This window comes from Scatophagus argus, chromosome 21, assembly GCF_020382885.2.
Source record: "Scatophagus argus isolate fScaArg1 chromosome 21, fScaArg1.pri, whole genome shotgun sequence".
NCBI classification, from domain to species: domain Eukaryota; kingdom Metazoa; phylum Chordata; class Actinopteri; family Scatophagidae; genus Scatophagus; species Scatophagus argus.
This window is the reverse complement of record NC_058513.1, coordinates 4,867,536-4,890,751: the sequence shown is the minus strand read 5'-3', so window position 1 is coordinate 4,890,751 and position 23,216 is coordinate 4,867,536. Positions and strand designations below refer to the sequence as shown.

The window sequence follows — 23,216 nt, the reverse complement described above, 5'->3', positions numbered from 1 at the left end:
AAGGAAAACAGAAGAGATAGTAATGGTAACTAAATGGAGGAACAAAATAAATAGAAGACTGAGAACAGTCAAAAGGTTAAGAAATGAGGCAGGAGAAGTAAATGCACCATCATGACAAGAAAATAGATGAGGGCAAAGGAGTGATTAGCAAAATTAGAGAAAAAGGTGAGAAAAGGAGGAAAGAAAGAAAAGTATAGAGCAAGAGGAGATGGGAAAAAAGATGACAGGATATGAGGAAAAAGTGAAAAAAACAAGAAGGAGTAACAGGGAAAAAAGGAGGGAGAAGAAAGGAAGTTAAGGTCAGCAAATAGAGCGAAAGAAGAGAAAGGATAGAAATGTTGTGAAGAGACATAGAGTTAAGTTTATTTAATGTTCATGTCAATCAGCCACATAGATGTAGCCTTAAGTTTTAATTTTATAACAATAAATTTAATACCTGGAAAATATCTGAAATAAAATAAACAGAAGTTAATACTGGCGTTTTCTCCACCACAAATCCCAACTAAAGTCCTTAATGTTTTTCGGCCAGCAGGGGTCACCGCAGAGCAACAGACTATTCATTTACAACACAGCAGAAATCTAATGCAGGAAAAACATGCGTAGTAGCAGGTCCAAATATTTAAGACTTCTCTTTTGGGTTAGAATAGGGACTGCTTGTGTGAGATACCAACCAACTGCTTCTATCCCTTTGCAAGTGATGTATAAACTACGTTTCCCAGAATGCACTGAGAAGGGTTATAGGTTATTCGGACATGTGAAGTTCTCCCTAGCTGCTGCACCTATCTTTGACTGGGAAATAAGAACCTTGCACCCGATATTATGCAATTTTCGTTATCTCCCGCACACACTGATAAGCACTTGTAGTCCGTCAGTGTTCACTCAGTGCGTATGAGCGACGCTATTCGGAACAATAAGCCCGCTGGAAATAAGCATCCTGCTCTGTTGGACTGCTGCGGAGGACTCAACAACGTCGATTATTCGGAGGTAAAACGAAAACTGTTAAATACAAAAGCGGTTCAGCATGTCTAACTTTCACATGAATCGGTGTAACTGCCCAGACAAACAGCGGAGTTCCCCGGTTTGGCCGACTGCACCAGTCGGATTCCTCACTGAGCTCTTGACAGACGAATAACATCCGGTGCAGCCACCTTTTCAAAGTAAAAGCATAGATCTCTGCAAACCAACACTAAACAAATGTTAACTCCAAGCAACGCAATGTAACTTTACAAAAAAAGATAAGATAAGATAAGATAAGATAAGACCCGCAGTGATATCAAATCAGCTTTCCAAAACCTATTTAAAACTTTTATTTTGATGTAAATACCATACAGACTTTGAGCACAGCAGATCGGTATGCCCCAATTTGTGCATCAGTTTATTCTCATTTATTCAAACAATCACTAATATTATGTCAGTCATATTGTGATTATTTTGATAGATATTGTGATTGCTCTTGGGAGTGGTTATTTTTGCATTTAATTTTCTATTCTATGTGTGTGAAAATTTCTATGTGGCAGTGAGATGCTGTTGCATAGCATATAAATGTGCTTGTGTTATTATACAGTCATAGTTCATGACAACTATATAAATCAGTTGTTTAAATTATATTAAGAGCTGAAGTTCTGGCCACTATGGACCACAGCTAGCCGAGGCTGAGACCTCACCGCAGCTAATTTGAGCCACTGAACTTGTATCTGTCGTCTTGGTGCCTTTTGGAGAATTTTCCATGCAAATATTGGACAAATAATATGGCTTGCTGTGCAGATAACAGACCATTCAAGAAGTCTGTGTACCACTCCTTTGATCATTTTTGGATTAGGTGGGAGTTATGCAGAGTAAGACACCACCAATATGGTGACAACCAAAACCACCACTGATCTTCACAGTGCCTCTTCAGAAACCTGTGGGTGACGTCACTGAGACTACGTCAGTCATTTATTCAGTTTGTGTGCTTCAGGTATTCTGTTTGATATGGTCAGAGAATAAAAAGGCAGACTTAGCAAAACAAGTCAAAGAGCTTTTTTTGAAAGTGGAAACAAAAGGGTCAGTGGACATGAAATACTTGTCACTGTAACCTTTGTGGCTCGAGCACCGTGATATAAAACACATAAAACACCCAAAGCAAACTGAGGGCATCACCCTGAAAGATCTACTTTACTGCTCTTCAGCTCTGGCGTCAATAGGCATAAGCTGGAAAACCACACTTTTCCATTTACAATGAAAATATTGTGATTTGATGCAGCAGTACTGAAGTTTGTGCTCTTTTGAAGGAATTGCAAATAGCTGGCAACCGAAGCCAAGAACATCAGATCTGCGTGGACTGATGAGGACATTGTAATTTTCGTCAAAGTCATTCGTGAAACAAACATAATTGCCATTTTTCCCCCATCACATTTTCTACATGGTTTTCCACCCTTTCAGATTTCCACCATTTCCCTCTTTAAATATGCCATCTCACTGCATCGGCCTCTTAATAACCCTTTATAAGAAGTTATGGAAGATGATATTTTGACACGCTGTGTGACCACTGCATCGCTGAGCTGCTGCTGTTGCACAGACTAAGGATGCGAAATCTTGGGACTTTCGCTGTTCTGGGGTGGGGGGTGTCCTGGGGGGTGGGGGGAGGGATCAATCCAGAATCAACTTTTCAATTCCGAAAAATTATCAAATCTTGATTAAATAAATAGGAAAAAATGCACTCTCTTGCTCCATTATACAGTGAGCCAAACTATTCCCTGGTGTCGTTACTCCACTGTAATAGCCTACGATCATGACTATGAACAGATCACTTTCACTGCCTAGAGCTGCACAACACAGAAAACATAGGCAAGACGTTGTTCAGGCCTGGCTGTGGGGCTGCTCTAAGCTGTTTAAATGAATGGTGAAATGAAAACCCTCAGACAGGCAGCGGGTTCAGGGCACTGCATTCCATGCTTTTGTAACCATCGATCTTCCAATGAAATTCTGTTTTTAAGTATTTTCTTTGTTTGCTCCTCACAACACACTTGTCACATGCTGGTGTCTTTCAGATGGACCTGACACTGATGGAAGATCTCCTAAAGCACATTAACTTTCATGACCCCAGCTTTTGCGTCGCTGTGATCGCCATCATTTTCAACCCTTTCTTCTGGAATGTGGTAAGAACCGCTGTGGATCATACTGCTACGAAAAAATTTGTACAGCCAAAAAGCTTTTTCCTTTTTTTCTGGTTGAGTTCACTGAGGTCTGGAGCAATATATATTTTTTTAATTATTGAAAAAATCAATTCCACGTTCTTTCATTCATTATTCCTTACTAACATAACCGAATTGAGACTCTACATTTAATACAACATTTATGCTTTATAACTCGTGGAAGAAGCCAGTTGAGAACTTGAGTCAAGGCAAACTGTCTCGACGATGTCCCTGAGGCTGATAAAGCCACACTCCTGTCTGTCAGAGAGGCTTTCAAGACAAGATGGCTACGTGAATTTTATAATCTCAGATTTCTCAGTTGTTTAAGATCATCATTAGGGCGTCAAGACCGATTACAGTTAATATCTTGTAGGCTGTGCGTTCAGAATATTTCACTTCTCTATCAGGCTGTGAAAATGTCAGCCCTTTGGATGTGTTGATCGCAGTGCTCTGTAAAAGAGTCAGTTCTAGAGTACAGAGACAGAAAATGTTCTCATGTGTTTTTCAATCCCAGATGCTTAAGATATCAATTTCTATGGAGACCTCAGTCATACATTTCAAATGACATCTTCCTCAGTGATAAGATTTTCTGTGTGATTTTCTTATGCTCGGAGCGTTACATAATCCTGCTATTAAGGTGAAGTAGTCATAAGAACAAAATCCTCTTTATCTACGTTCTTGTTGTGGCAGTTTTGTTCTTTTTGTGCACCACTGATTATAATGCAGTTGCTCATAATTAAAAGAGTACAAATTTAATATGTTAAAGCACTAATGAAACAAATCAGCACGGTGAGAAAAACAGCAAAATTAATTCACAAGATGTGAAGCAGATTTAAAGCAGTTTATTAATTCTCACATGTTTTATGTGTCCCTTTTTTATGGTTTTAGCTACATGAAATAAAATTGGTGTCATTTACTCACTCCTGCATGAGGAAATTAGTTTCACTGCCTCAGCAGGTGTGCATTTCATTTCCAGAATGTCATTTAAATAACCTTTAGAGGTGACTCATATGACCATTAACTCAGTCTCCTGTCACACCTGAGCAGCCCAGCAGGACACATGTTCATCACACAGTAGCTCTCTTCTTGCAAAAGGGAAGCCGATTATTTGCATTAAAGTAAATGCTGCTGAGGTGCTCTTGGCCCCGCACCTGATCCCAAATCACCCTTTTTATGCATGTTGCTTTTGGGAAGATATGCTGTAAAGTGGCTGTAATGGGGGGTTATTTAAGCAAACACCATTAGGACTGATGGAACTAACTCAGGTGACAAAAGATCTTTTCATCATGTCTGTTTAAGCTACATAGCCGTATTTCTACAAGGTGGGATGATGCGTGGGGGATGGTATTTCACTTCATTTCATTTAACTACCAAATCTTAAAAAGTGAACAAAGAAACACCCAATCAACGGATCAATATATGCTGAAGACAACCTGGCTTCTCTTCCAGCAGTTTCTGATATTTCCAGTCACGTGTGTCACGCAGGCTCAGACAGCTGCTTGATGGGATTTTGAGAGGATGTGTGCAGTATAACACTATGGAGCTGACTTGTATCTTTGTGTCTGATCCAAAGAACATGTTCATTTATGGCGACAACATTTTGATGAAAGGCTGCGGTGCAGTATGTTTTATTCGTATGATTCGGTGGAGGTCACACTGTTGCCTTGTGTTGTGGGACTCTGTGTGCTCTGCTGGTACTATGCTGCTGATAGAGATGAAGATTTAGCATATTAGTGCTCAGTTTGATAAGCACAGACACTTAAAACTTGAGTTAAAGGATCACGCTTTCCTCTGCTAAATGTTGATATGTAGCTATAGTTGCTGATATAGTCGATATAGTAAACTTGTCGGAAAGCAGTTGCTTATTTCAGCATCCAGCACACACACAAACACACACACACATACACACACTGCGTCTTTAATTTGCAGTTGCACTCTTTAGCTCCTATATGAAACTGCTCACAACAAGTTCTGTGGATCTGCTGAGTTTTTCAAAAGTGTTTTATTTTATTTGATTTTTGGTGTTTTGATCCCCACAAATGAAGTGCCATCTAGTTCCTTTATGTTAAGAGTGTTAGAGAGAAAGCAGACATCTGTACAACCAATAATGCCCAAACTCTGCAACTCAGACCAAAACAATGGTGAACTGGTCCTTTAAGCTTTCACTTTCACTTTTGGAACTGTAGCTGGCATATTTTGCTTGCGTGACATTTTAGACCAAGCTATGAATGAAGTAATCATCAGATCTATCAACGCCATTACCATTCCAAAGTCAGCGCTTTTGTTCTGGAGAGACAGAGATGTGTCTTACTGGATTTGTAGGAAAAAGTCACTATCTGTTACGACCCTCCATCTAAATTGCAGTCTTTTTTTCCCTCACTTTTGGAAAGCTCTGTAGACTATAGCAAGAATTGAAACAGCTTATGAATTTCCCCACTTGCGCTATTAAAACACAAAGTTGCATTACAGATAGTTCTTTATCTTTATCTTTTGGCTCCTCATCCACCATGCTGCTAGCTATAGCTCACATTGCACAGTTTACAATACGTCCACCGAGGGAGAGCCATGTGAAGTAATTTGTCCAATCAGCACAGCCATCTAGTTAACTGCATCACTCTATTGGTTGATGTAGCATGGATCTGCTACTCAGTGAGGTTATGTGAAGCTTGGAAACAGAAGTAAGAGGACATTAAGTAATTAAGCCTCTTCCTGCTTGATATGCTTAGTACACATACGCTGCATGTACTGTCGTAACAGATGATCCTCACCTGCTCTTTAATAATGGAGTTATACTTTGCATTTGCAATGAACACAGTGTTCCAGCTGGACCAGAGACACTGCAAGGCCAGTCCCTTGAATCTTTGGTGTGTCTGTGTATGTGGACATAGATCAGAATGTACCAGTCCCCAGCTAACACTGCTTAAACTTTCATCTTGTCAAGCTGACACAAGCACTGTCCGTTAAAGAAAAAACACTGATCTCACACACACACACATACACGCATGCATGAGGCCTACTGGCTTATGATGTGCTTTAGGAACATATTAAATGTTGTGATTTATCAGAATATATATTCAAGTCTTTTTTTATTCCTGTTTGTTGAGGTGTCACATTGGTCAAATATTCCCTCTTTACTTTCCTCTTGTTTTGGCTTTGATCACTGACACATGGACACTGTACTGCAGGAAAACCGATTCGGTAGAAAAACAGGAGTCAAAATTAAGGACACAGTGGGGTCAGGCTGTCAGTGTGCTACACTGAGGCTCTGACACATTGATCTCATTATTGACCAGAGTCAATCTTGCTGCCAGGCACTGGTAACATTCAGGTGTGTTAGAATCTCTGCAGGCTTTACTGACCTGAGCAACACCTCCGCAGTGTGGACTATGAGTCTGTCTTTGTGTGTCTGAGTGTGAGTGGCGGGAGGGTCGCACTTTGTCACATGGACAGCATGTCTGTCAGCCGACTCAGGGCAGTGCTGTCATTCAACTCTGCTGTTGCCAATTACACCTGTGTACTGACTGCAGAGATGTCGTCAGGTGCCGATGATGTCAATTCCTCCCACAAAATGCAGCGGAGATGAGATGAGTTCTTTTGTTTATGTATCTGTTTTCACTTCCCATCATATTTATTCATATTCATACCCCTGAAAGCCCCTCTGTCGTATACTCTATAAGAGATTGTAACTCCTGTGTTACAAGTGGTATGATAACTGTCAAAGTCTTTGATTATGGTCATTGATTATTAAAGTAGAATCTTTGTTCATTACCCCATAGTCATATTATTTACAAAAGACTACAAATACTTGATTCTTCAATTATTCTCGTTTGATGGATGAGCTATTCTTTCTAAACAAAGATATGTAATTTGTTTTTGAAATAATAAGAAAAAAAAACATGCAGAGGTAATGAAAAGTACCCTTTTCAGTTGAGATTTCATCCACTGGATGTTGGTGCCCAAAAGATACAGAAATGCAGATTTACACTCGTGAAAAAACTGACTTTAGGTTGTATCAGAATATAGCTTCATTCCAAAGATTGAGTTGCTTTTCCAAACAATGTATATATTTTTTAGGCCTTCGTATTAAACACTGAAGCTGCTCCGATCTTACCGCATTGCTCTTTTTTTTCTTTTGAAAACTTAATACATGAGACTTTACCACTTCCTGTATGCCAGAAAGATTTCTGATCCCTGCTCGTGCCACCTGGGCAGACAGAATAGGCAGTCACATGCTACAGTGATGGGCTCTCCTTCAGCCCGGACACATTACCCAGGCTGAAAATAAGTTAATGTCTGCTCACACAAGTGTTTCGTCGTGTATTCTGGACAGGTGTCTTCTCATTTCCCCTGTGCACCTCCTCTTCTCCAGCTCTCCTTTTCCTTTGTTTTTTTCCATTTCTTTTCTGCACCATTTTTCTCTTTGCCCCCTGCAACTTTCTCCTTTCATTTGTTCTGCTACAACAACACATTTCCCAAAGGGAGGGTTAGTGATTCACATAGGTGTAATTTTCTATTTTTCCCCCTGCATGACTAGATGACTAGGCCTTCATCACTCCCCAGTGATCCCCCAGTCTGTTCTTTCCTGCATGTCTGTCATCCTTAGTTTCTTTTCCTGTTTCTGTACTTCTTGATTGACCAGTTCCTCTGTCTTAGTTTCTTAAATTCACAGTTTGTATGCACATTAAAAAAGATTTTTATTTAACCTTTGATGTAATTAAAACCAAATTCCTTCATGTCTTTCCAATTACTAATTAAAACATATGGGTGGACATCCAAGGCTAACTCCTTAGAAACACATGAACACACACACTACCTTTGGTCACTACGGAGTGAACATCTGTCACATACTTAATATATTATTTCCCATCAAATTTGCTTTCATTTGCACCGAGTGACTTCAGTTGCACAGCATTTACAATCAGCTTTGTGTATGCAGGGAATCACATGAGGTGTGGACTTCAGTGTGCTAATAAGAAGGATGTAAAGATGTCATTTGTCCTGCACCCGTAGGCGAAACAAAACAGGAGTGTCATGTGTTATCAGCTAACTTTTTTTATTAAATGTAGCCACTTTGAGCAGACCTTTCACTTGAGGAGAGCCACCAGCATTTCTCAGTGAATGTGCTCTCATGTAGTGTGTGGTTGTTTGTCTTTGTGTGTTGGCCCTGCGATTGACTGGTGACCAGTCCAGGGTGAACCCCGCCTCTCGCCCGTAGTCAGCTGGGATAGGCTCCAGCTCCCCCGCGACCCTGACGGATAAGCGGTATAGAAAATGGATGGATGGATGTGCTCTCATGTGGCTGTAGCTCTCCAGGTTGACTGTGGTCAGTGAGCGGAGGGGAGCACCTGGACGTTCAGTCGCCCAATCAGCAACCAGACATCAACACGAGTCAGTGCTGTGAAAAATACCTAACGATTAAGCTAATCAGAGTAAATTTAGCTTGACTGAGGTTTCTGAAGTCTCAGTTCACTTCACATTACTGAGTGAAAAGCACACGTGGTAAACAACATGACGGTTGCATAGCATTTAGTTTTGCCGCTTTCAGAGCACTTGCATCATGTTTGCCAGTTCAGTGGCACAGCCTTCTTCAGACTTTACATGTACCTAGCTACCTGCATCTCTGACGAGCCAGAATGTCTGCTGTGAAAAAGGTCCACAAGTTAACACAGTGCTAGTTTTCTCCATTTGAACACTGCAGCCCTCTGTTCCCTTAAAGGTCAGCACCATCAAATCAATTTATTTTGGTCAACAGCACAAATTCACATGTTAAATAAAAGGTTGGCTGGGATTTCACTTCACTGCAAACAAATTCACTGATTGAGGCAAAGCGTTTACTTCAATGCCAGTGATAATGGGTCTTTAATCTTCACTACTTATTTCGCTACACTAATTTAGACAATTTACTTTTGCTTGAGTTGGAAATAAGAATGTATGCGACTAAATTAAAGACTGATGCATTTCAAAGCTTTAGCATATTTTGTTAATAACCAAAATCATTTTTTTTATTTTTTTCACAGAAAATGTATGTTCTTAAACGTGATCAAAATATTAATATTATTAGTTGTATGAGTATTATTTTATAATGATGATATCCATGCGTCACCAAAGGTGAAACTACAGACGATGAAGCCTCCTCTGCTAACTTGGAGGCCATTGAGCTGTACATTTTTACAGTTGACAAAAACATATCTGAGTCTTTATAATTAAACACAATGTCCATTTTTATTTACATCACAGTGTAGTGTGTAGTATTTCTTCTGCTGCTTGTTGATTAATGGATAGAGAGACATATCCATTATGTTTTTGTGACCTTTCTGCATGACAGCCTTGTGATGAGTTTACCAGGGACTGTATTTTCAATTTGCTTTTGTAACCAATGTGTTTTTGGCCAGTATCACAATGATTACTTGTGGCTATCACCATGGATTATCAGCAGGTTACATAAGTCTCTGTCTGTGAAGCAATGAGAAGCTCCATGTCTTAAGGTGTACTTGCTGAACTCATGCTGCAGTCATAAAAAGTGTTGTGGAAAATTGGAAAATTACTCCCTTGTTTTGGTTCCTTTTCAGAGAAAGAGTGGTTGTAGGGGTAATTGGAGTCCTTGCACATTCTTGAAGCCTTGGATGTCAAAGCTATTTTTGGAGGATGTACCAGTTGCGTGTGTATTTATATATAATCTGTCACAATCACTCCGCATCTGTCATTTGTCATCAGAAATATGTAACATAAACAGATAAGTCAGTTACCCATATGCTGAGAAAATCTCAACAGAGGCAAAGGAGCGATTTATTATGAAATTATTTAAAATACATCATTTTTACTACCAACAAATTTCCTGTGGGATCAACAAAGTTCTTATCTTATCTTAAATATATCTCCCTTAATTAAACTCTCTTAATTATTATGTGGATTTTCAGATTTCTCTAGATGGCAACAGGTTTCCCCAGTCCCAGCCTCCGGAGATATCATAAACTATTTCAAAGCCATATACATCAGTGAGATTAGATCAGGTCTTGGGCTGCATTAGATGTCACGCTGACACTAAAGCGCTGGGAGGAAAGTGGTCGGCCTGTTCTTTCATGTTTTATCTCACCGTCCTGGGCTGAAATCTCAGCTGAAATCACATGGACATAATATTGGGCTTTAGATAACAGATTGAGGGAAATAACTGGAATTATAACAGCAAGACTGCTGTGTCACATTCTGCGGATATCCAAAGTTATGCTCCCATTTAGCAATACTGGCTTGGATAAATTGTTGAAGAAGTGCTTTGTTAAGTCTAGTCAAGACTCTCTTTTCTCTCTTTTTTTGTTTTTTAGATTCCAACAGGTTTATTTTATTATGTGCTTGGTTTTATATCACCATTGACTACATGCTCCTCAAGCGTCAGAACTAAAAGCTGTAGTTCTAAACATGACTATTGAATAACTGAGTTTGTTCTTCATTAATTCTTAATACCTGGTTCTTTACCTGCTAAACAGGTAGTGTACAGCGGATCCTTATATCTTTTTTGTTGAACAGAGATTTGTTGTTGTCTAATATCAGGGGCTTGACAGCTAAATAATAAGCTGAAACTCAATACAAAGCTCTGCGATGCTACAGATTCAGGTAATTTTTGTAGGTTCATCACGACGAGCGACTAGGCAACAAGCTGCTGAAATATTGGGTAAAATTTAAAAACTAAGCACTAAAAGGATGAAATCGGTGCTTAAATGTATCAGTTAAATGGTTGAAATTCTTAACTAAAAGTAATAAAGACGGCACTGGAATGTAAAATGCCATTTTTCATTCCGAGTAGCTGTAGTACAACTGCAGACTTTGAAACAATTGAATTCTATCAATATATTTGGAATGTGACAGGTTGTGTAGATGCATGTGTCCCAGAGTTCACTGGACAGGTGCATCAGACAAAAAGTAAACTAAACCAGACCCGCATAGCTTTTAGATCTGTGTTTACTTGTTAATCAGTCTTTCTCACCTTGTTTTCAAGCCCTAATTATAGGTGAGACGAGCCAAATGCTTGCAGTTACAGAAATAATCTCAAAAGAAGCATGCTGTGAAATTTCACATGAAGAGATACTGAGTTACGCACACATATCCTCAGTGATGTAAAGCTCCCATGTTGTACTCATCTCTCAGTGGTCTTATCTGATGCCTGAGGGGTGCTGATACAGCCTTGGGCGCAATGATAAAGCCTGAATGAGTTGTTCAGACTGACAGAAGAAGGGATTTGATGAAGTGAGACAGATATAAAAAGGGCAAGGGATGGGTGATACATTTCATCAGGCATGCCTCTAGAAATTAGAAATGAGAGGAGAGAAAAGTAAAAAATCCATTTCAAAACCCACCAATGCCGAAGAGAACATTAAAAAGGGAACAAAGAAAGTGATGTCAGTGTGACCTCCAGCATATCTCTGGTTATTTCCGAATTTTAAAAGCTGGGTGAAGGAGAGAAAAAAAAATGCAACCTGTGAAAATGAGGCAGAGGATGATCATAGAGCTTATTAAACTTAGGAGAAAAGGAGGAAAAATAAATTCATTTGACAAAAAAAAAAAAAAGACTGAGGGGACGGCAGAAACGAAAATTACATCATGACTCAAGAATGACAAGAATGAAAGAGAACCTAATGAATACCTTGAAACACCTTGAAATACAAATTGTGTTGGGGAAGTCATCATTTAATTTAAATGATGTGACTGTCACAGGTGGGTAACATTTCTTTGCTTATACGGGATTCAAAGAACTTCATTCCAAAACAAAAGAACACCAAATGACTATTACAAGGATCTTGACATTAAGAGTCACTGTGAGACTCACCCTTCTGATCACATTTATGTGGATGCACAGATTTTTTTCAGCTACTTGTACATGTTCTCATGACACCTTCTGGCATAATGAAAACCAGCAATCAGTAGTCAATCAGATTATTTTTATGGTCTGACGCACAAGTGTTGCGCACATGGGAGCATGAAGTCTTTGTCTTAGAACGCAAACTTAGTAGCAGTTATATTTAGGATGATTATTAGCTGAAGACTGTGCATTTCAGTGTCAGAGTTTGATTGGATGCTGATGCTTCTGCTGTGTGTGTGTGTGTGTGTGTGTGCGCGTGTGTGTGTTTCTAGCTTTAGAGTTCAAGTGGCATCTTTTTGCCAGCTAGCTAATTATTGCTGACTGTGACTTTGGTGAAAACTTTGTCTCAAGCTGAGTTTTTAATGTTACTGGCCCCAACTTGTTTAAAAATCAAAAGGGTCTTAAATGTGCACGTGATGGCTTGTTTTTAGTTATGAAAAGACAAAAGAAAAAAAATCCACTGTTTCCAATGCCATTTATTGGTAATTGCACAAAGAAAATCTCGCCTCTCACTGTGCCCTCAGAAGCAGAGGTCAGCCTCAGCTGAACAAATAGATGCCATTCGGTGCATGCATCATCAACATACCCAGATGTGGCCATGGAGCCGATAGGGCAAACAACATATTAAACGTCATCTGATCTTCACCCTGCATATGGAGTTGGTCTCAGTCATCAGGTCTGTGCTGCCCAGTGACCTACATCTACAGGAACAAAGTGCTAATCAGCTTCTGTGCACATCGGCTGCTATAATGGCTGGTTGTCTCATGCTGTTGAAGCTGATCTTCAGTGGAGGTCATGAGAAATCTTAATAACAAGAGCTTGTTGAGCCAAAGAAAGCAAAGGGTGGGCAGCTGGTGCTAAAGATTCTCCAAAATGCTTCCAGTACTTTTTGGCTTGAGTTGAAGATTAGGTTGGAACTAATCTCAATTCTCTGATCTCTGTTTTTCCAGACAGTCTTTTTAACCTTTGAACTGAAGTATGATCAGGCTCTCAGCATGTTGACAGTGCATACAATTTTTCACCATAAAAGAAAACTATGTTTTATTAAAACTTTGTGCTTGCCATCTAAGTTAACATTGTACTGTCCAAGGTAATTGTTGAGTTATCAGGACATAGCAACATATTAAAATTAGATTTAAGAGGGCAAAAAAGCAGGGTGTTAGCAATGTTAAGAGTTTTCTAGTACTGCAGATCCAACTGAGAATCTGATGGCTATTTTTCTGATGGGTTTGAATTAATACACATAGGTCAAATGGTCACAAACCGTTATGCGGCTTGACCTGAAATGACTGTGATAATGAATGTTACAGAATCAGTGGCTGAGCTGAGCCAGCCAATATTCACCTAGATATGCATGACTTCAGTGAAGAACCAAAGATTCAGATCTTTGTTTTTATGTTTCATATTCACTGGACTCAATTACACTGATTGCCTGGTTGATCTGACCTCATATGCACTCACTTTTTGTGTCATAACAATTGGTAGGCATTGGAAGCCATGTTGAGATTGCTGTTTTGTATGTATCTATATCTCTAGATAGATAGATAGATATTAAAGGGAGAGCTATACAAATGTCTGTCTAAATGTCAAACAGATCTATATCACATAGTACATACCATTATATTTAATATAGTAGAAGAGAAAATTTGAAGCCCATGATGAACTATCGTAGATTGGGAAAGTCTCTGTCTTTAGAAATCTTTAAGATGCCTAACCTTCTAAACACTGTCCCACAGACTGGTAAATAGTCCATGTGTCCTAAAGTTTTCATAAAGGCAGATGATCAGTGTCAAGAAGCCAATGACTCCTATAATTCCTACATCTTTAGCTTTAAAGTAGCCACCACCAGTTTCCTTTTACATATTTTTATTTAGTCCAGTTCATTCTGATGTCCCCAATAAAAGTCATACATGGAAAGCATTTGGGTCCATATATAAATTTAGCAATTTTGGAGCCTGACTTTCAGCTGAATCATTGTCAGTGATGTAACATGAGTGATATAATAGGTTTACTTTCCTGCTTCCTCCCGGAGGTGGAATGGGTGTGGCCAAAGCAGTGGTCGTAATCTTATTAGGCCTTAACTAACATGAAAGAGATATCTTAAGGGCAGAATTAAACCTTGGTTAATGGAGAACAAAATGACATACTTGCTGTATTTTCCAAGTCCAGTAAACTTAAATCACTTTGAGTTTGTTTCATTTGTTCATTCAGGGGTAGCAAAGACATGTAGTAATTGAGCTTCTGACAGTTTGCTCTTGTCAATGTGCTGCTGAGCAATGCAACCGGCTTATCCCTTGATCTGATATGAGAACAGTAAATGAAAGGCGTCATCAAGGTCTAAGGGTGTGTACCTTTAGGACCATGAACGTGAGCAACACATTTCATGAATATCTGACTGTTAGATGAGTAATCTGATGTGAAAACCTGATGTGGTTTCCAGAGGGAGCCCTAATGGAAAGCTGATGACTGACCAAAATCGTAAGGGTTCATCCTATGAGAAGCATGAATTGCTTTCACAGCTATCTGACCAACAGTGTCCAGATATTTTGCTCAAAGAGGCCAAAGTTGCGTTCCTCAAAAGCTTAGGGACCTGTCTTAGACATGGTGCACTGCCAAGTGTCAATGCAAGTTTTTGACTGACGCAGTTGTAATTTTCACACCCAGTGCCCATGTTGTATAACTACTTAATGTAGTTTCAGCCATCTATGTGTTCATGGTTGTGTTAATCTTAAAATGAGGTATGGCCGGTTGCATTATTTCCTGGATGGGACAAAAAACCTGGTCTGAAATCAGTAGCTCAGTATTTTCCTGTTATTTTAAGGACATAGTACTCAGGTAGTAAAAATAGTAGATTTTGAACTTTGTTTATCTAAATTTAATTTATTTGGATCAAAGAGCGTGTGTTCTCTGTATTTTCACTGCACTTGACAAAATGTCCATAAATCCCCTGATATTTAAATATTCAGTCATTCTTTTCTGAATCAAGAAGGATTTAATCAGGGTGTCGCAGGTGCGCATTTGGTCCGTCTATGTTCTTGTTCTTTTTCTCCTCGTTACTCCGCAGCAGCACACATCCTTGCATTAACACACTTGGCTGTGCGTGTGTGTGCCTTTGTGCAAGTTGTTCTCCGTCAAACACAGCTTTACATTGATACACTGGATCAACCACTGTAGGTTTTTGGCCTTGCCCCTTGCAGAGATTTCTCCTCCAGATTCTCTGAATCTTTTGATGATATTATGCCTTATAAGCCTTTTCATCCAACACCAGTGTCTGACCTCACAAATGCTCTACTGCATGAATGGGCAAAAATTCACACAGAAACACTACAAAATATTGTGAAAAGTCTTCCTAGAATGGTGTAAGCTGTTATAGCTGCAAAGCTGTCTGTGTATTTAGAATGTGATGTCATTGAAGTCCCTGTTGTTGTCATGGTCAGGTGGCCAGTACCTTTGTCTGTGTAGTTTACATCAGTTTTAGAAGAGTGATAATAAGAAGAAGACACCATGCTTTATTAATCCCTTTGGGAAAATGTTATTTCTCTGTTGTTATTTTGTTTTCCATGTGTTTATTATTGGTGTATATAGGAGGGTGTTATGGGGTGAGAATGAGTTGGAGGGTGTTTTTAGCCATATTTTCCCATTTTTGATGCTCAAATGTTCTCCTATCAAGGAACATCAGACGTCAGAAGTCCCAGCCGCTCAGATGTCTTCCTGATGTACCAAGTTCAAGCCCATTCAAGTACCTGCATCTCACATTTAAGTGGGCTGATGGGGACACAAGAGGAGCCCGTTACCTAAGCCTTGATTGAATTTGTTTTTGAGAGCTGCTAGTTCTGCCAAGCTGGCGCCACTCTCTGTTCTCCTCTGATCCCACCCTTATGTTATTTCCATGGCTTGATTGATGATTTGATAACAGCATCAGTAGTCTGTCTGCAGAACATCTGAGTATTTTTAGTGTACTCCATCACCCATTGGAGGGCTGTAAATCATGTTAAACAATTGTGGGGGAGCCTGCAGTCTTGGTGCTGCTTCGCACTGGAGTGTGCTGGCCTAAAGAGACTTCGAATGGGAATGGTGGAGGATGCTTGACATCCTTGCCATAGCAATAAGATGTGTTCTTGGGTTTGAAATTAACATGTATTTTTCAAAACAAAAAAAAACCTTTTACGAGTAGAGGTGCAATCAAAGACAGAGACACGTGTTGCTGAGAGAAGGCAGCGTGTGTCTTTTGCACTGCACATCAGCTCAAGCAGTGGAACAAAATTGGTTCCAAGGCATCTTGCTTCAGTCAGATACAGCTGCACAGAATTTATCCAATATTCCCACATCTGTTTAGTGTGGTTGTATGCATGCAGTATGTGTGTGTGTTTGTGTGTTTTTTTAAGCCATTCTTTGACTTTTCATCTCATCTGTGCCTCACCCAAGCTGGGACTGCATTACATTAAGGTTTTGATGAGCCCTTTTGTTGCATTTTCAGTACACTGTATTTTGCTTGCTTGTTTTTTCACTCCCCAGTTTCCCAGTCATCCTCATTAAGGTTAACTGAAAGCTGTTCACATGGATTTTAGGGAAAAAAACACCATGTGCGATTATATAATACTCTGTTTCAGAGTTCGCCTTCACATGTTCTCACACCTGAACCTCTTAAAGAAAGTGCCATTGTCTTCAGTCACAATATAGCTCTTGGTCTCCAGTAATACATTTTATATTGCAAGCAATATCTTCCTCCTTCTTTATATAAGAGCAGTGAGGACACTTAAACTCTGTCTAACCCTGATTTTCTCTGTTTTACTTTCATATAGTCTGTGTCTGTGTTCTGTGTCCTTGAATGGTTACATTATGTACCTCCTGTTCTTTCTGTGATTAAGGAATTCTAGTATTACATGTCTCCAACGTCTTTTGATACAAGTCTTTTTAAATTCGGTTTTGTTTGAAATGTGTCTGGAAGATACACTTCCAACTTCACATTTCCGAGACTTAGGCACACTTTACAATTGTGAAGCTACAAACTATTTCTTCTTGTCTTCTTGTTTTTTTTTTCTTTTTAATTGACTCTGAGACTGCAACTGAGCTATGATCAGATAATAACCAGATTTTTGTCAACAAAATGATGCTGTTCCGCAATGTAGCCTGTAGAACATTTTTTTTAATATATATACTGTAACACTGGTTACCATCGCTGTGTAAATACTCAGCACAAAACATAGGAAAAGTTTGAAGATTTTGAAATGTTCCCATGGTACTGGCCCATCTATTCATTCTTTTTTTTTTTTTTTTGAGACACGCAGAAATATTAACAAATTCTGTCTCACTAAGGTATGTGTCCTATTTATTTTTTCTTAATTATATCATTTACAGTTTACAGAAAATTCATTTTGGTGTTTTTTTATTATGTCACTAATTAACTAACAACTATGAATATTAATTATTAAGAAATATTTGATCGGTGATTGGTATCGGCCAATGCTGCTTCCAGGGATGTTGTTCTTTTATTCACCATATAAAGTTTGTTTCCTCTCACCTTCCTCTTATTTTCCTTCTCTGGTTCTATCCTCCCTCGCCTGAACATAGTAAAGGTGTTTCCATGGCAACATTTGTGTCCTTTTTTCGGCTGTGTTTTATGCTCGTCTACGCACTTCCTCAGCCCACAGTCGGTCCGTCTATCGGCAGCCCTTTTAGTCAGTAAAGCCATAGACAGCAGACAGACACTGCAGTTCAGTGTATGGACCTACAGGTCAAATGCTTTTTATGTTGCGTGAATGATGAGAGTTGAATAGTTGTCAGTCCACGTTCAACTTGGTTAGCTGAAATAACAGAAATATAAGTGGGAAAAAAAAAACCTCTTAAGACCATTTTCCTGGTTAACTTTTATATATCAACTGTCTAGGGGATGTTTTTTTTGTACATTTTTATTCAATCTATCTGTTCTGTTTTGACTTTTCATGTGCCTGGACCATTGAAAGTCACGCAGCTTTTATTTTGACTATATTTAGAAATATGTATAAAATAGGAAGTTGTTTTATTTTGAAAGTGTGAAAATTACAGTGAGTATAAGTGGCAGTACAAAACAAATGAAAATGAAATGGTTCAGATGATTTCTACCAACTTCTAAGCACAGATATTTTTGTGAAGTAAACAGTGCAGTAGCTTTGTATTACAGCGAAAAGAACGTCATGAAAATGCTCTGCACAAATTTTTGTGATTTCACGACTCAATTTAATGACTTGTGAGTGATACACAAATCCAATCACTTTAGGTGGCATGTTTTTTTAAGTGGTATTATTGTTGGTGCCATGGTTGAAAAAGACAAATAGGTGGACTTCTGTTTATCTACAAAACAGGATGAAAGTGCAGGTCTGATCACTCATTTAGTCTGGATTGCCAGTCAGGCTTCATTTTCCTCCATTTTCATGCCCTGTGGCAGACAGACTTGTATGGTGAATGTAAGGTTTTCAAAAGATTCCCTTCAAAATAATTTACAGCATCCGTATTACTGTTTGATCGCAGTTCTCCCTCAGCTTTTTTCACGTGTAGGTCCATCGCCTCCATCAGCACCTCCATCAGCTCTGTTTACAACATCTGTGAAAATCAGCTTGGTGCGACTGTGGTTATTATTACACAACAAATGTCATTTATTTTAGTTTCATTTATCTACTGAAATGTGTTCATTTTAATTTGTTTTTTTTTTTTGCAAATAACAACATGAGAATATGGTCAGTATGGTCTATTAGCCAATACATCAGCAGTGTGTCATCAAGCACTAAGGCTGCATCTCCTTTTGTATGAAAGACATTCATATTTTCCCATAGGAAACTAGTGTGTTCACACAAGCTGCTGTAACTTTGCTGACAGTGTAAATTTCTTTTTGTTGAAATTTAACGTGAACTGTAATCTTCATTCGATGTTCAGGAAAACGTGTTCAGTTTTCTTTCATACGTGCTTGCTTTTGGAACACCGTGTCATCCACTCGAATAGACTCAGTAAGTTTATTAACCCCTGGGTGGAGCTGTCTAGTGCTGGGTCAAATGGATTCTTCTGAGTCTGATTCTCTGCTCCTGCTTTACTCTCTCTTTTGCCTCAGCACTAACGTCTGAAATGGCCATGCTTAGAGTCATGAATACGTCAATTCACCAGCCACTCCATTAAATGCTAACTTTTCCCTAAAAGCTGAAACGAAGGATGGCAGACGTGATTACACAGGTCAGTGATAGGAAGAAAGAGCTCTTTGATAATGTTGAAGTTATTACTGCTGAGATATTGTGATACACGTTATATCTGACATTTTCAAACAACGTGGAAAGAAACGGAAATGAATCCCTGAATCACGCACTCCTCTGTCACTGTGGAAAAAAAAATGAACATTGGAAATATCCACAAGCATCTTGAAGCCAAAGTTTCAAGTGGATTTTTCAGTCAAGGCATCAAAACAGCTGTCTGTTAGAGATCTGTGAATGTAAATCGCAACATAAGCAGTGACACTGTGACTGCCTTTTGCCTTTTCTTCAAAGTTTCTAATCAGAGAGAGCTGCGGTGTAGCAAAGTAATGTCAACCCAACAACAAACACTTTATAGCCACTGTGATATGAACCTTTATTTTAACAAAGGGCCAAGTGACTGTGTGTATGTGGAGGTCACCCATAATAATGAAGCCGCAGATTATCATCTCAGTTTGTATTTCCCCTCAGCTCCGCGTAGCTTTTAGCGTCTTTCGGTTCAGTGTTTTTACAGCCCACAACAGTATTGCATTGGCAGCAGGAACAAGACTCCAAAGAAATGCTAATGTTGCTCGGTATCTGCTGGATGTTTAAACGGCCAAATATTTGCCAACGTACACTTTTTCCGTGCTGACTTTGTAAGGTGATAATATGTAATGTTTACAGCTTGTTGCACTGCAGAAACAGCATTGCAAACTTTGCTGTCACTGTCATTTTTTGTTTTGTTTATCAATCCATGCTGACATACATTTTGTCTATGCAGTTCACTTCCAGTTATTGTTTTATGGACTGTTCCCCTCATCATATCAAAGAAAATATTCTCTTGTGACTTTGATGGGATTTTTAAGTAAACACCGTCATTTGATGTGTTTTTGTCAGGTGGCGAGATGGGAGCATCGTACACGGAGGCTCTCCAGGCTTTTTGGTAGCCCCTACTTGGCCTGTTACTGCCTGGGTTTCGTCATCATTCTGCTCAACGTGTACCGCAGCCACAGGTGAAGCATGCACTTGTCTCCTTATTCTGCTCAGGTGTAGCTAGCTAGCAGTGTACACACCAAGCATGTGAGTATTACCAGGAACTTCAGCTGTTTCTGTTTCACATTTATGAATGGAGGAAAGTATCAAGATACGCATTTCATTGTGCACCATTACATTTGTATGCATGCGTGAAGCATCCAAAAGCAGCCTTACATTCAGTCCAAACAAACTTCCTGTCTTACACACATGGTATTGTAACAGCTGGTAGTTTCTGGGGCAGTGATGTATAATTTAGTAGCATGTTGCATTTTAGAGATTATTCTTTCCTGAGTATTGCAAGGAATTTCAATCTGAAATGCAGCTCCTTGTCTAATCCCAAAAACACTCCTAATATGTCTAATTTACGTGTTGAGTGTTCTTAGCTGGCTCGTCGAGTGTAAACCTTCAGTCAGGAGTCAGCTGATTTTCTTCTGAGTTGAAACGCTGTGTGAACCCCCACAACCACGCTGCATGGACGGGATTTTAATGAGTCATTAGGACTAAGCTTGTTATTGATGGTCAGTAAATAGAAAAATAAATAAAACGACTAAAGGCGCATTTCATAGAGCCGTGCTGAGTAAGTAAAGTATAACCAATCAAGTATAAATAAAATATAAAACATCGCTTTTGGTTTTCAGTGATTAGTGAATAAAATTACCTTTTGAGTATGCCCAACACCTGCACTTGTGTTTTCTTAGCTAAAAGAGTATCAACATGCTTCCTCTGCCTTCCTTTCTTTTACCACATGTGCATATGGAACAAATCTATGTTCCTATGTTCTACTTTGTTCTCAGCTTTGTATCCTCTTGATATGGCACATCAAGGAGGCCTTTTAAAATGTGTATGTTCTCTGCAGTGTTTTTCCCCACGCAGGTCAAATGTTCAATGTGTTTCAAAGATCAGTATGTTGAACCACCTACTCACCACGCTGTTATGCTTCATGAAACCTGCGCCTTTGAATTTGCAGGCAAAACGGTTTTCTTGACTCGAGGCATTGAAATCGCCACAGCGGCTGAACAGATTTTAAACAATCAAACTGAATTTCAGACATGCATCTCCCTTAATCCCGTCCCTTAATTTTTATCAAAAGACATGGGACCCTGGGAACAAAGGGACAGACCCTCTGTGGTGACCAGGAAGTGAGAAAGCTTAAGCTTTATTTGCTCTGAAAGAACAGCGCCCTCTTCCTGTTTGATGCTGCAAAGCAATTCAGCAGACTAACTCATAATGTAGTGTAAGTGCAGAGTGAAGGCCTGACTTATACAACTTTTCTCCCAGTTGCCCTTTTTTGTTTCTACTTGCTTATTGATGCTAAATACTGCAACCTTGATAAGCCATCAGTCATCCTGTTCGGTGTCTAGCGTGCAAGACTACCCCTCTTGCCCTTTCACCCTCTTTCTCGCTTTTCCTTCTTCTTCTACTACTATTTCTTCCTCTTCCTTTTTCTTCCACTTGTGTGTCCTCTTTTCTTCTTTTCTCCCATCTTTATCTGTGCCTACACTTCTGTATGTGCCAGCGTCACCCCACGCCTGCCATCATACAGTACCCACTGGAAGTACACGCTCCCACACCTCCCACTATGGATCAAAATGGTGACAAAGCACCCTCTACAAAACCACACATTTACAGTATGCCAGAGCAAGGATTTGATTTTTTTTTTCTTCCTCACTCATGTCTGTGATGTCTGTTGCCGGGCAACACCACTTTTGGAACAAGCTGCTTCGAAGCGATAAATTGTCTTGCCAGTTTTCTCTTGTGCTTTTGAGGAGAATGTTTATCAACACGCAGAACAACATGAATAACTAAAAATAGTGAAGAACATAAAAATTCATTCACATGGATGTGCTAGAAACAGAAGTTGTGAATGAAGTTAATTCAGACTTATTGATATGAAAGTAATTCTTAAATAATCTGTATAATCTGCATCTGCTTTTAGTTGCTTGCCTTTTTGCTTTTTTTTTTGGCTGGCAAAACATTTCAGTTTGTACACATGCAGGTCAGTTTAGTAGTCATGGAGCATAGAGCAGCCTTTTGTGTGTCTTCTGTGCTTGGTCAAGTCTAAGTTCAGCATGAAACTGGAGACTGCAAATGTTTAAAGAGTGTTCTATAAAGGGAGAGGCTGGAGTTTGAAAGACTTGGGCAAATATCAGGTACCAACCACAAAAGATTCCCTTCAAAATAATTTACAGCATCCGTATTACTGTTTGATCGCAGTTCTCCCTCAGCTTTTTTCACGTGTAGGTCCATCGCCTCCATCAGCACCTCCATCAGCTCTGTTTACAACATCTGTGAAAATCAGCTTGTTGCGACTGTGGTTATTATTACACAACAAATGTCATTTATTTTGGTTTCATTTATCTACTAAAATCATGAGAACATAGTGAGTGTGGTCTGTTAGGTACCTCTGTGTAAAAAGCTCCCATAGCCAATACATCAGCAGTGTGTCATCAAGCACTAAGGCTGCATCTCCTTTTGTATCAGAGAGATTCGTATAAACTACTGTGACGTGGTTAAAAGAGTAAAATCTTTTTTGATGACAATAAACATGAATTATGAATAAACTTTCATCTTAGTTCATCTTTCCACCCCACTATTCTTATGTGGATTGTGAGGAATTGAATTAAACTGGATTGTGAGGAATTGAATTAAACTGGAACTCAGTTGAAACTGCAGATTTTAAAGGGTCACAGCTTCTGGCTTTTGAATTAAACCAAATAAGAAACAGCTATATTTATAAACAAAGCTTTCACACTGAGATTTGAGGAACGTAAGCTACATGAATATACATGAATATTCTCTCATTCATTGAGAACCAACACTGAGAGGATGAGGAAAAGCTTCTTCCCCCAGGCCATCCGTCTGCTCAACAGTGAGCGTTAATCTGGACAATTAACTACTCCCACCTGCACTAGATGTACATACTACTCATGTATATACTGCACATTTTTCACTTTTTTTAAT

General features: G+C 39.2%; 1 protein-coding gene across 3 annotated transcripts in view; it reads left to right on the top strand.

Moving 5' to 3' along the window:
* The first annotated feature begins 715 nt into the window (after positions 1-715).
* pemt (phosphatidylethanolamine N-methyltransferase) overlaps positions 716-23,216 on the top strand; it is a 50,048-nt gene continuing 27,547 nt past the window's right edge. Inside the window, exons 1-3 of one of the 3 annotated variants that reach the window (XM_046377452.1) lie at positions 716-984; positions 3,030-3,137; positions 20,118-20,233. In XM_046377452.1, coding sequence (XP_046233408.1) covers positions 889-984; positions 3,030-3,137; positions 20,118-20,233 — 320 coding nt within the window. In that variant the 5' untranslated portion in view covers positions 716-888. The remainder of the gene's footprint in view (positions 985-3,029; positions 3,138-20,117; positions 20,234-23,216) is intronic. The other 2 variants (XM_046377455.1, XM_046377454.1) reach the window with 2 other exon arrangements.